At 37.8% G+C, this 13,412-nt stretch overlaps 1 protein-coding gene across 4 annotated transcripts in view; it reads left to right on the top strand.

Moving 5' to 3' along the window:
* NBAS (NBAS subunit of NRZ tethering complex) overlaps nt 1-13,412 on the top strand; it is a 182,562-nt gene that overhangs the window by 86,006 nt on the left and 83,144 nt on the right. For all 4 annotated transcript variants that reach the window (XM_057431920.1, XM_057431922.1, XM_057431921.1 and 1 more), the window contains 2 exons: nt 1,732-1,808; nt 2,344-2,481. In XM_057431920.1, coding sequence (XP_057287903.1) covers nt 1,732-1,808; nt 2,344-2,481 — 215 coding nt within the window. The remainder of the gene's footprint in view (nt 1-1,731; nt 1,809-2,343; nt 2,482-13,412) is intronic.

Below are 13,412 nucleotides of genomic sequence, written 5' to 3' on the forward strand. Positions count from 1 at the left end.
TGGAAGATGTCTTCTATTAATTTGAATTATAATAATGATGATAACAACAACAATAATAATAATAAAAAGGGAATCATAGTGTTATTTTCCTGGTATACTTAACAATTCTTTCTGCAATTTCTGGTCTGGTTTTGTAAGATTTCTGAAAGAGCCACTGAACTGATGATTCATATTTTCTATTCCCCAAACCGCATATTAAGTGTATCATAAGGATTATTATTCTGTGATTGCTGTAACTTTCATAGCAGCCACAGTAATGCTTGACTTCAGTATGAAGGAGATAACTCCATAAAGAAGAGATGCTGTTTCTAATAACAGATCTTGGGAGTTTACATTGTCTGTGTATTGGTTCTCCTATTTGCATAATGTAAAATATAGTGAGTTCTTTAAACAAAATATGTTTGTATCTATAATGTAGGAAAAGCAGTTAATTTTTGTGTCAGTTTTGCAAGGAGTTTGTTTTTTTTTGTGATCAGAATAGTTATTCTTTGCTGCATTAATTTTGACTGTTGTGCAGGACCTGCTTTTGATGTTACAGTAATGTTATTTGAAATTCACATGACCTGTATGTGGCAGGACCTGGTTTTGATGTTACAGTGATGTTATTTGAAATTCACATGATACTTTGTCCTGGGTTCAGCAGTAGCAGTCATGTTTTTCCTTTGTGTTAACTGGTGCAGTGCTGTGTTTTGACTTCTAGCTTGAGAACAGTGTTGGTGAAGCCGATGTTTTCGGTTGTTGCTAAGTGATGTTTACCCTGACCAAGGACTCTGTGAGGCTCATGCTCTGCCAGGGAGGAGGGGAAGCTGTGAGGAAGCAGAGACGGGGCGCCTGACCCGGGCTATTGGGGGAGGTATTCCATACCACAGCACGTCATGCCCGGGGTGGGGGGGGTAACTGGGAGTTACCTGGAAGGACAGGGGCTTTTGGGGTGGAACTCGTTTTCTTGGCCGGTGGTATTGTATTCTCTTCCCTTGTTATTTTCCCTTATCATTGTTTTAGCTGATAGTAGCGGTGGTGATTTGTTGCTGGACTGTTCTTGTCTCAACCCGTAGGAGTTGCACTCTCTCGATCCTCCTCCCCGTTCCTCCGGGAGCGGGGAAGGGGAGAGCCCCGGTGCGGGGGCGGGGGGGAACGGACACAGACCTTGATTGTTGTCAGCTCGGCACTACTCACTGGGAGTGAGTGAACAAGTTACCTGACTGGGTTTAAACCACGACATACTTGTTTTGTGGGTTTTTTTTTTTTGTTGTTGTTTTTTTGTTGTTTTTTTTTTTTTAATTAAGACAAGTTTTTAGTATGGTCTGTTGTGTTAAGTGAATTAGAGCTCAGGCTGGAAGGGAAGACATTTTGTACCTTTCCTGTGGTTGGTATCTTCGACCACGTACAACGTAACTGCCTTGATTTTACAAGCAAAGGATTTACCTGTTATAAATCAGTACAGGTGATATTTTAGTGGCTTTGTTTAGCATCTGTTACTTCATAATCTTATTTGTGTTTGGTTAATTCATCAAACGCTTTGCCTAGACATCAAGGTAAACCTGTGCTGCAGTTTAATTACATATTGTCTGTTTCTGGATTGCACTGGTAAGTGTTTAATTAAGTATGTTTGGAGTTCTTTAAGCTAGTGTCTAATAAAATATGGTTACACTAAAAACATTTCATTTGCTAACTGCCAAGGCTAGATGGGTCAATATTTAAAGCTCTATTTCTACTTGCTATATGTTGCAGTTCTGCTACAGCTGGCAAGTGATGCTTTACCAAATGATACGGCTTTGTCTCTTGCCTATCTACTTGCATTGCCTCAGGTATGTTGATAATGACTTGGTTTGCATGTTTTTGCCAGGAAAGACTATACATAGCATTTCAGAATTCCATAAGAAAATGTAATTTCCTTAGGGTTTTAAAATCTTAAGTCACTGAATTCATGAAAATACACATTTTTATAGGTTTGGCATGTGCATTTAAAGGAAACTCTGAACAGATGCTGTTGGACTGTCTAGCAAGTGTGGCACTGACAAAAACATGCATTTTCTTATTTAAAATAATAGTTGGGCCATGTGACTGACAGTGCTAATGTAGTTCAGAGATACGGGTAATAACTTTGTGGTATAGAAGCACCAAAACTGTAGTTGGAAAAGCGTTTTGTTAGCTGTTTGTGGAAGGGGGGAAAACATCATAATGTAGATTTGTCTGTGTGTGTTAGGTTACTGACTTACGTGCTAGAAGAATATAGTCAAATCTATTTCTAAATCACAGCAAGTAGCTTTTTAGAAAGTTTGTGCACTTACTGTTGTGTGCTTGCTAATTCTTTCATCTAAATTAATGCTCTCTTTCTCCTAGGTGGTAGATGCCAACAAATGCTTTGACAAGCAATTGCATTCTGCATTATCTCTCCAGCTGGCAAGTTATTACTATAGCCTGCAGATCTATGCTCATTTGGCACCATGTTTCAAGGACAAATGCCACCCTCTCTACAGGGTTAGTACATTAATGAATATGGTTTGAAAAAGAAGATTAAAAAAAAGAGCGTAGCGTTAAAGTTATTCTAAAAAGCCAGTGAATGAGTAAGCCTGTTAAGGAGTGGATCTGACTTACACTGTGAGCAGCCTGTTAAGTTACGCATAATTACTCTTCTACAGTGCTGTAAACAGACAAGTACTTCGCAATTTGTGGGAGAGTGTTAGGACAATATCAAGTGTCATTTATAGGCACTAGCACTGTCAGTCTTCCAAGTAGGAACACTGAGCAATAATGAGCGTAGCCTATGCTGTTAATTTGCAATACTGATACAATATAGTACTTCCTAGAAAGAGTCAAGTATACATTTCAACAAGAAAGGTGCTGTTCAAAAAAGTTTCCATAGCCTTCTTTGGTATGTGTTGTTTTGTTTTGGGGTTTGCATTTTCTTTGACAAGTGCCTTTTTTTTTGAAATGGCACAGCTTTGCTTTCTTATTCTGTGATTAAAGAAATGTGATTAAAGCAGTTACATGTTAAACTCTGAAACAATGCCAAGAGGTACATTTAGTAAGGCGCCAGTTGCCATTCCTACAAATATACTGGAATAAAAGCTGTTCTTTGACACACCCAAGAGAGCCTTTCTGAGTTTACACCAGTCCTTTCCTCTTCTACAGAAGCTCCAGGGCCTGCTTGGTTTTTGACCTAATTCTGCACTAAAAAAAAGCACTTCTGGTCACAAGTTCTCTGAAAAGAGAGACCACTGATCACCATAGTGGCATAAGAGGAGATTTTTTTTCCATGTTCAGAATTACTCCCAATTTACAGAGGAAAGGATTTTTTTATACTTGCACAGTTCTGCAGTTAGGCAGCTTTTGATGTTCCTGCTGAGGTTTGCATTCTATTATCTTCTGTTTATAGAAGCTAAAGGAAAACTTAACCCACAACTGAAATTTGCATGGCTTACAAAATACGTTGGTTGCGAGCAATTCACTTATGTCCGTTAAATAGCTTTCTTTGAGCCGTGGTCCACCAGCTGTAAGACACCTTTGATGAAAAAAGATTTATTTATTTTTTATTTTTTTTTAGCTTAGGTTTTTAAATGGTCTTCCTGTATAGGAAGACTTGCAAAGCCTTTAGAAAGAGTAAGTCATTAAGAATTGTCGAAGAGAGCAACCGGAATCAAGAGAACGACTCAATATGAGTTATGCTTCTTGTTCATTTTATACAAATCCTTAACCCCTTATATACTATTTCTTACATGCACTTACAGTGATTTGGCATATTATGATTGGATACATGTCCTGAAGACCCTTAGTGACTAACATATAATTGGTTAAACGCAGGTGTGAGAACTCGACCTCGAAAGCTTGCCAAAAGTTCACAGTTCTCATTAACTCTGTGAATTCTGGCCTCTTATCTTGCTTGCTTAAGCTTCTTCGGGCCTCTCATGGCCTTGCTGCATCTTTCAGGATTATTCAGAGTTTATGTACCAATTATACATTCTCCCGTGAGAACACTGTCTCCACAAAGAATGAGGACAGAGGTGTTAGAAATTGAACTATTTCTGCTCCAATTGCTCTTTAATAAGCAAAGTCTTATCAGTAGAACCATTTAGTGTTTATCTCTTATGGTATGAGCCTTGGCTAAATCTTCTGTTCCATCTTGACAAAATGCCATATGTGACAGTGATAAGTAGTGGATTCTTAGTGGTTTGCTAAAAAGAATATGTACTATTTTTAAGTACTACTCTTAAACAGTATCTTTTCAAAACAATTGCATGAGAAGATCCTGAGTGAACGGGGTACCAATTGAAAGAAGTCCTGAATTACCTGTATGAAAACATGACAGGAGAGTACATACGTTGTTACTAACGGGTATCCAGTGTGGTGGGAATGTCACTGAAGTTGAAAGGGAGAATTAGAAACAGACACTTTAGGCGAAATGCTCAGTTTATACTGCAAAACAGCCACTTGTTTAACTGTATATCTTAGATGCTAGTAATAAAGACTGGCTTTACTTGCAAGTTGCTTTTCTCAATGCCATACTGGTTGCTATCTATGGAAATAGATCTAGCCATGGTTCATATTTTTGTGTTTCCTAAGAGGTCGAAGGGGAAGGGGGGCAGGATGGGGCCCACAAACACGATATCATTCCATAGAAGACTGTTTTCCAGCTCATGTCACTGGCGTCTTTCATCATCTTTATCATCTGACTTTCTCAAAACAGGAAGATGTTCCTGGGTCCATTAACTGTATAATTCAAAGCTATGCATTATTCTTGGAAGATAACTGAGCACGTTTTCATGGGTGAAGGTTTATATCCAATCTTTTCCCCCCCTTCCCCCATTTTAAACATTTATATATTCAGTAAAGATCTAAATCTGGCATTTCAGCCACATGCTTTGAAGACATATCCTCGAGATCACAGGCATATATTTCTGTTTAACAGCATATGAGTCACATTAGGTATGATTTGTCTAGTCCATTGAATCAAGTATCCTGTCTGAAAACTGTAGCTGAATTTTTAAGAAGCTGTATAGAAGCATGGAGAATCTATACTTCTGTGTGAACTTTAAAATAACATAAGCCTTTCAAAACAGAGTATTAGTACCTCTAACATAAAGGAAGAAATGTTCTCAGAATGAAAATGTCAGATGTGTTCTAAGGATAATGGGGAGTATGGGGGGAGAGTTCCTCTTCCGCTGCCTAAGACAGACTTTTAGGACTTGCTAATTAATAAAGAAGGACATCTTGAAGGATTGATTTGGTCTGTTTCATGAAGGCTTGTTAGTTTTTGTGGGTTTTTTTTGTTTTTTTTTTTTTACTGTGACATAAAATGATGACAGCCAGTATTTGCACATCAAAACAGAATCATAAATTGCCAGAAATTCTCATTAGTGGCTTTTGTACTGTTGATGTCCAAAAGGAAATCGGCTTGATAATTTCTATTTCTGATTAAGTTATTGCTTTGCTTTAAGGCCAAATAAAGTGACTTGGATGGAAAGTACTGCTTTAGATTTGTATCCAGGACAATTTTGAATTTTAGTTGTTCTAGTAATGTGGAAGTTATCATGTAGGTTATGTGAGCTGTTTTAGTTTCTTATCTTGAGGAAGACATTGAAAGAGCTCTACAGTCAAATAAAACCACAGATAAAGGTCAGTAAGGATAATGCCAGACAGAAGATGAGAAAAAAACTCCAGAAATGGACTGGCTGTGGAAAGCATTAATGTGAGGAGACTTAATACCCTTTGAGAAGCTATATTTGATTTTGGCTTACGTCTCTACTGGGGCTGATAGTGATGGGGTTAACTTTCTTCATAACAGCTCCTATGGTGCTGTGCTTTACATTTGTGGCCAGAAGTGTTGATAACACACAAGTGTTTTGGCTGCTGCTGAACCTTGCTTGCATCACAGCTGTCCCCCTGCTGCCATGCTGATTCACTGCTTACTACTTCCCAGTCTTGATGAATGAGAAGAAAAGCCATACAGCTGAGCAAGAAATTAGCGCGGTAATTTTTGCTGTTAATGGCTTATCTCCTCACTTGCCTGGTGATGTAAAAGTGAGCAGATTAAATATATCTGGGGGATTGTTTACTCTGAAAAGGAGTGAAAAACTTTAATTAACACAAGGTTAATCAATATGTTGTTTCTGTCCTCATACTAATAATCTAATGCTGAAGTGTTTATGTGGCTTTGAAGAGGAGTTTTTTTTACTGACCTTAGCTGGGAACAAGCTTTTTCATGGAGCATCATCAGCAGTTCTAAGAAATTGCCAGTTGCAGAGCAGAATGGGAATTTTGCAATTAATAGCAGGTGAGGGAAGTTGCTGTCAGCAGAAAATTCTTTTTTGATTTTATTCCCTTAGCTGTTATTTTCATTCAAGGAAATGAGTTTGATTCCTGCCCTTTTGTACATTGCAACTGGCAGTATGTTGAAATGGTAATCTCAGAGATTCTTCTCTAGTGATGCTTTTGATGCAGCCTAGAGTTGGTGAAGAAGCTGGGAGTTCAGTTCCACAGAGTTAAATAAACTCATATACCTGGCTTTTGAGTCACTTTGTGAAAGAGTGAATTTATACAGTGAACTTATGCTCTGTGCACATAACCTGCTTCGCTTTTTTTGCTGCTTGCTCCTTGAGGAAACCTCTATCAATCTCTCTCTAAGAGGCAGAATTAGGTCTGCTTTCCCCTCACATGAATTTACTGTCTTCAATGTAGGTTTTTTTCCTGTTTTTCTTCATTTTCTCTCTCTATATCACAGCCATTGTGTATTTTAGTTCCCATGCTGTTTCTCTGTATTCCTGTCATTGTTAGACCATTCTTTCTGTCTGTTCATGTCTTCCTTTGCAGGACCATATTTAGCGTTTCTACACTGCCCTCACCACAATGGCATCTGTAGGCTTTAAGTGCATTAAGTGGGTATGACAAATATGTCATGTGTGTCTTGCTCTCTCTCACCCCCTTCTCCATAGGGGAAAACCAGCATGTGGAACAGTTTTAAAATCATTACATGCTGATATATGTGTGGGTTTGGTTTTGTTTGTTTTTTTTCTTTGTTTTGTTTTTGTTCTGGGGGGTTCATTAATGAAAACAAGCTCAAAAGAAAAGTACTTTGAACTTGGGACTGAATATGTACAAGTTTGTGTTGTTTTGATGGCATTTCATTCTTCAGGCTTGACCTGGCTCCAAGGCAGTTCTGTTCGTGTAAGGTTGATCTTAATTATAAATACAGTTATATAAGCCAGAGAAACAGAACTCTCAGCCATGGTCCTTATGCTACAGCTATAGAATAATATTCTGAATGTAGGATGTTGAAAATCAAGACTTCATTTGACATGGAAATAAATATTGTATAAGGCTGTATACAGGAAGAGGGAGAGAGGCAGATCTTATGGGCTACCAGATTCTGTCTCAACGTTCAACTTTTTGTTCATAAACTCAGTGGTTAGCATTAAGTCTGTTGTAGATGGTAGAAGGGTCATGCTCTTTATTGTTGGTTTATGATGGACTTAATGACCTTATTTATGTTCAAAGGCTTAAAGTTCAAGTAAGTTCTCCTGAACCAACAGTCACTGTGGATGTTTTTGAACATCTTCCAGTATGATCTCTGAAATAGTGATCCAGCAATTAGTGACATTACAGTAAGATTGTGGCAGCTATGTTCCTTTGGTCAAGGTGTGTTTGATAAAGCCAGTGTTTCAGAGGTCCTCATACTTCGCTAAACACACAACACTACAAAGCATCACCATTCATAGCTGGGACCAAATAACATTTATATGATTCATAAAAGAGCTATTTTTAAGTAGTTGAGGGTTTTTGTTTCGTTGGGTTTTGGTGGTTTGTGGGTTTGTTTTGTTGTTGTTTTTTGAGGGGTGGGGGTGGGTGTATGGGTTGGTTTTGTCTTTGTTTTTCTCCTGTGGTTTAATCTCTTCAAGGTAAGTGCTGCTTAAGAAGAGATGGTTACAGTGTTGCTTATTTTTGTTTCTCAAGGGTTATATAAGCTATTCTGTTAAATCCTACTTCTGAAAGCAGAGTGAGCGTTGTTTGTGAGCCAGCTGTTCAGAAATACTCTTTCAGTAAAGAGGATCTTCAAACCGACATTTCATGTCAGAAGAGGTTTGAGGTCTGGCTTGCCTGTGTTCCTCTGGAGACACATTTGTGGCTTTTCATGCAAGGGAGGTAGTTGGGATAAATACTAATGCTTTCCTCTTTCCCTCTCTGGGAAACAGTATAAAGGTGACCAACAGCTCTTTGAAGGAATCTTCATAGTGTCAGTTGGCTTTATCTTCTATTTCACTTTTCTGTAACTATTTTCTCCTGTCAGTGAGCATCCTTAATTTTGCAAGTAGCTCTGTTGAAAACTTTCTTTTCATCTTAGAACACAAACTATGTTAGCAAAATTGTATTCATCTGGGTTGGCAATTGTCCTGGGTTTAGCAGTAGCAGTCAGTTTTTCTCCTTCTTGGTAGCTGGTGCAGCGTTGTGTTTTGACTTTCAGCCTGGGAACAGCGCTGATAATACCGATGTTTTCGGTTGTTGCTAAGTGATGTTTACCCTGACCAAGGACTTTGTGAGCCTCATGCTCTGCCAGGGAGGAGGGGAAGCTGGGAGGAAGCAGAGACAGGACGCCTGACCCAGGCTAGCCAAAGAGGTATTCCATACCACAGCATGTCATGCCCGGGGGGGTAACTGGGAGATACCCGGAAGGACATGGGGTCTTCGGTGTCAGACTCGTTTCTCAGCAGGTGGTATTGTATTCTCTTCCCTTATTATTTTCTCTTATCATTGTTGTCATTGGTGGTAGCAGTGGTGATTTGTGTTGTACATCGTTTGTTGGGCTGTTCCTGTCTCAACCCGTGGGAGTTGCATTCCTTCGATTCTCCTCCCTGTTCCTCTGGGAGCGGGGAAGGGGAGAGCCCCTGGGGTGGAGGGCAGGACGCGGGCCTCGACTGCTTCCAGCCCGGCACCACTCACTGGGAGTGAGTGAACGAGCTGTCTGGCTGTGTTTAAACCACAACAGCAATACAGGTAACTTTTCAGACATTGCTGAATTCCTGTCAAGTGAGAGAGCTGGCTTGTCCATCTGTTAAGTTTAAAAAAAGATACATAAATTTAGCTTAAGAATCCTCTATAAATTTAGCCTAAGCAGCTATTCAGGAAGATCTATGTCCCAATAAGAGAAGGCAATCACCAAGAAATTCATGCTTCAAATAAGAAGTACTAGCAGAGCTCCTGGATTAGGATGAAAAAAAAAAATAAATATTTGACTTCTGGCATTTAAATAACTGCCAGGAAAGAGGAAATTGCGTGTTCTGTAACTCATGGAATAATAGGTTTTCAACCTTTAAATTAGCAAGGCACAGAATTATTTGCATGTATCCAGTCAAGTAATTGTACTTGTTAAAAAGATTCAGTATCTTATTAAAACTGTATCATATTATATAATGAAGCTTTACAGTAGGAGTGAATGCTTGTCTGAAAGTCTGTATATGTCTTCAGCTGCTGCCATATAGATCGTTAAAGACATATTCTAGAAGAACATACAATAATTTATTCAAACATAGAGATCGACAAAAGGTTGAATAATTACTTAAACAATGACATTATTAACTAAGAGTATGCTTACTGCAAATGGAAAATGACATGTAGTATGAATGTAGCAGGCACTTCACTCAAAACTAGTAATTTTTCATTTTCATACTTTATCATTTTCATTTCATAGGTTTCTTTCAGTTGACATTTTAACCCTTTATATATCATGTTGATTCCACTTAAAACAACTGTCAGGTAAAATGGTAAGATTTTTCTACATAAATGTGACTTGTCAATATCTTAATAAGACAGAATCTGTAAAAAAACATAAGGTGAAAAAGAAACTGAAAAGTTTTCTATTGAAATGAATTATTCCTCATTCTTGCTGGAGTAGCTGATTGAAAACATTGAAAGCAAAAAAGCATTTAAAACAGCACTGGAGCAGTTTGATCAACTCTTGAGACACAAGTCATTTAACGTAACTGTAGAAACAACTTTCTGGACAGATTCTCAAATTATTTTTATGTTTTATTACTTAACAGCAGACTCTTGCATTATATTTTTTTTCCTGCAGCAGTACTGGTTTCTGTGTAGGAAACTGTGTTGATTGAACTTATACCTGGTGGTTTTCTTTAGGCTGAAGGTCTCTTTGTTATCATTGTTATTTCTGCTGCTGGCTATTAAAAGGTCATGTGTTACTTTTGTGACTGAGTTTCATTTCTTAGGAATTTACCTTAAAATATCTGCAGTTAAAATTCGAGGAAACTTATACACTGACATGCAGATATTAACATTCAGTATATATATTCACTGGATGAATATATGATTTAATTTTGTGATGGATGGCGGTTTGGCTTTCGACCAAAATGTATACACTAAATCAGATTTAAGTGAATTTCCCTTTCTGATTTTGAGTATTCTGATATTTTAGCCAGTGATTTTTGTACCTCTGCAAATAGAGTTAAAAAAAATCCTGCAGAAATGGCTTTGTTTAGTAGATGCTGTATACTGCTTAGCCCAATTCTAATACCATCTTTAATGTAATTTCTGAAGCAGAAATAATAACAGTAATATTCATGATTTTAAACTTAACAACTTAACTCTCAATCCTTTAATCAATCTCTTCTGGAGGTTTTATTGGCAGAAAATATTCCTGTTATTCCACTTATGTCATATATTTAATCGTGCCAGCATCTTGGACAACCTTTTGTCTTTATAAGATTCACTTAGTTTCCAAGTAAGTGAAGTAGCAGTGGCATTTGCTGCCTTCCTGTTCCAAGTGTTTCAGTTTTCAACAGTTAAATTTCAGAATTGTTTATTTAAAACATACAACATTCCTTCTATTAAAAAAAAGGCAAAAATTCCCAAACCAACATAAAGTGGTGATTTGTTCCTTTTAGTCTCCAGTTTTAAAATGTAATTTTCCAGCCTTCTGTAGATTTTGCATTCCAAATGTATTTCTGTTAATAAAGCAACAAAACACGTTCGCATGACACGTCACTTATGATTGTAGGTTTGCATTTTGAATTTTTATTGATAGTGTAAGAAAGAGGACTTTGAAAATAATAAGTTTCAGTTTCATTGAAATTGCAAGTGCTTATTTACAACTGTTTACCTGTGTTTTGGTGTTTCTCTCATAATTCACCAACTTTTTGCTTTTGGTGGTTGTTTTGTTTAATTTCACTGCAAATGTGCGTTTCACTAATTTCCCTGGGAGTTTAGATAACCCTTTTAAGTTAGTACAAGCCTTAAACTTCTAAGCAGACTAAGACTGTGTAGCCTTTGGTCACCTGTGTATATGCATTTCGTATATCATGTTTTAAATTGTGTCTGTATACCATATAAATTTGAGAGTGATTTAAACTTGGCCACTGTAAGTCAGAGCTGATGGTACTGACTTTTAAACTGTACAGGAGCATTTATTTTCTACAGCCAATCATCTGGAGTGAATTTTTAAAACATCTAATTTCAGTTCTTGGAAAAAAAGAGAAATCTGGATGAGATCTGTGGTGAAGGTGAAAAGGGAAGCTAGGGAATTGGAGTCCAAAGCTGCATTCCTGGATCTACAAAATCCAGATCTAAGTTATTTGAGTACAGTAGCATTTCTTAGCACAGTATGAAATTGTTTGCATTACTGTGGTGTCAAGCATTGTTTAGGATTATGTTCAGGCTTTAAAATCATTCTACTTGAATATTCCTGAGACATTAGAGTATGTTACAAAGACTTCTCATTGAGAATTTAATATTATAAATCTGAAATAGAAAATAATTTTAATATTGTCTGAATGTCTAAGACCTACCTATAGGCTTGATAATTGAAGATTTATTGCTTACCTCATTTCTACTTCATTTTTTTGTTAGTTTGTGCAACTTTATTCTGACATATCTTGTAGCTTATAAAAGGTATTCTAGTAGTTATCCTTACATGTTGACTTGATGTGGTTTCATTGCTGGGTGATGGAATTTGCTGCTTCATGTATCCATTATTAGAAAATGGTGTGAAAGCTGATTCTGAACAAATCACTGTTGTCACCCAACAATATACATAGCTGCAGCAGTAGAAGGGCAAAGAAAGTTGAGGTATCTTTTCATTTGAATGATGTTACAGTACAGGTTTTATTTCTCAGCTGTTCCGATCTTCCGTCTCAGCCATATACTTTATCTTTTGCTTTGAGCAGATCTGACATGAGATGGCTGTGATCTGAAAGGTAGGCCACCCAAAATTCACATGGTGCTGTATCTAAGTTAGTGTACGTTTGACTCACAACGTGGCAACAGACTCGGTTGAGGACAAGTGTCTTTGATTTAATTATTGAAAACCTGTCCTGTGGAGGGATGGATTTTACTTCTTGACCAGACAGGCATGTTCAGGATTTTACTTCTTGAGTGAAATGTTTCTTTCCTGTAAATCTTTTTTCCTGTCTTGGTATGTGAGGAAAAGTGTTGCCTGTATGTGCTTCTCCTTACTCTTTTTTTCTTGCCACCTCCACCTTCAAATTTATAGCACATTGATTCTCTTGCTGTGGGAATTTTCGCAGTTGCTACAAGGATTACGGAGAGCTCTCCTCTTCCTCATGAAATGTAAGTGCTTTCCAGAGGCGTACTTTGGTTCTAGAAGGGCTGAAGGAACTAGAGGCCACATCTTATGACTGACTACACTGGGTCAGACTCTGTCAACCTGTTGAGCTGTGATTTGACAAGTACAGCGAAACAAGAACCTTAGCCTAAATCCCCCAGCTGATAAACACAAAAACAGCAAATGCTGCCTGTAAGTAACATACGACATGCTGAAACTCTGAGATCAAGAGCAACAAATTTGAGAGCCAATAAATCAGCGTTTTGACTAGTGACTACTAATCCGAAACAATGAATGCTTATCACAAATACGATTAAACACACTCTGGTCAGATCTGTCGTTATCTCAACCCTTCGTGCCCCATATTGGGAGCCACAAAGAACTGTCACAGTTTAAGCCATGTCAAGTGCAGGTGTTTCTGCAGCAGGAATTGTACACCGTGCTCTTTGGTGCCTCTTGCTTTGCTCATGTGTTGTCATCTCCTAGTTCTGCTGTCCATTAGCGTTTTGCTTCGTGTATGTGTCTTCCTCTGTAGCATGACCTCTTTCTAAGGATCACTTAATGTGGTTTAGAACGTATCTGATGTTACAGGGTTCTGGGCACAACATAACATGTCCTCTGCCTTCTCAGGTTCCTGTGGCTCACTGCATTTGCAGCTTTTGACCGTTACCAAAAGATTACAGTTCAAAAGGTGATGAAAATTCTTTGCAGCTTCAATCCAGAAAGGTTTCACAATATTAGTTATTTGAGCTGATTGTGAGTGGATTAGTCTCAATGATCTAAGCAGCTTTTCTCATTAGTGTTCCTAGTCATTTCTGTATTACAGTCTGAAGATCATTTACAT

The sequence above is a fragment of the Pezoporus wallicus genome, unplaced genomic scaffold, assembly GCF_028554395.1.
Source record: "Pezoporus wallicus isolate ANWC-B61680 ecotype Strahan unplaced genomic scaffold, APGP_CSIRO_Pwel_v1 contig_161, whole genome shotgun sequence".
NCBI classification, from domain to species: Eukaryota; Metazoa; Chordata; class Aves; order Psittaciformes; family Psittacidae; genus Pezoporus; species Pezoporus wallicus.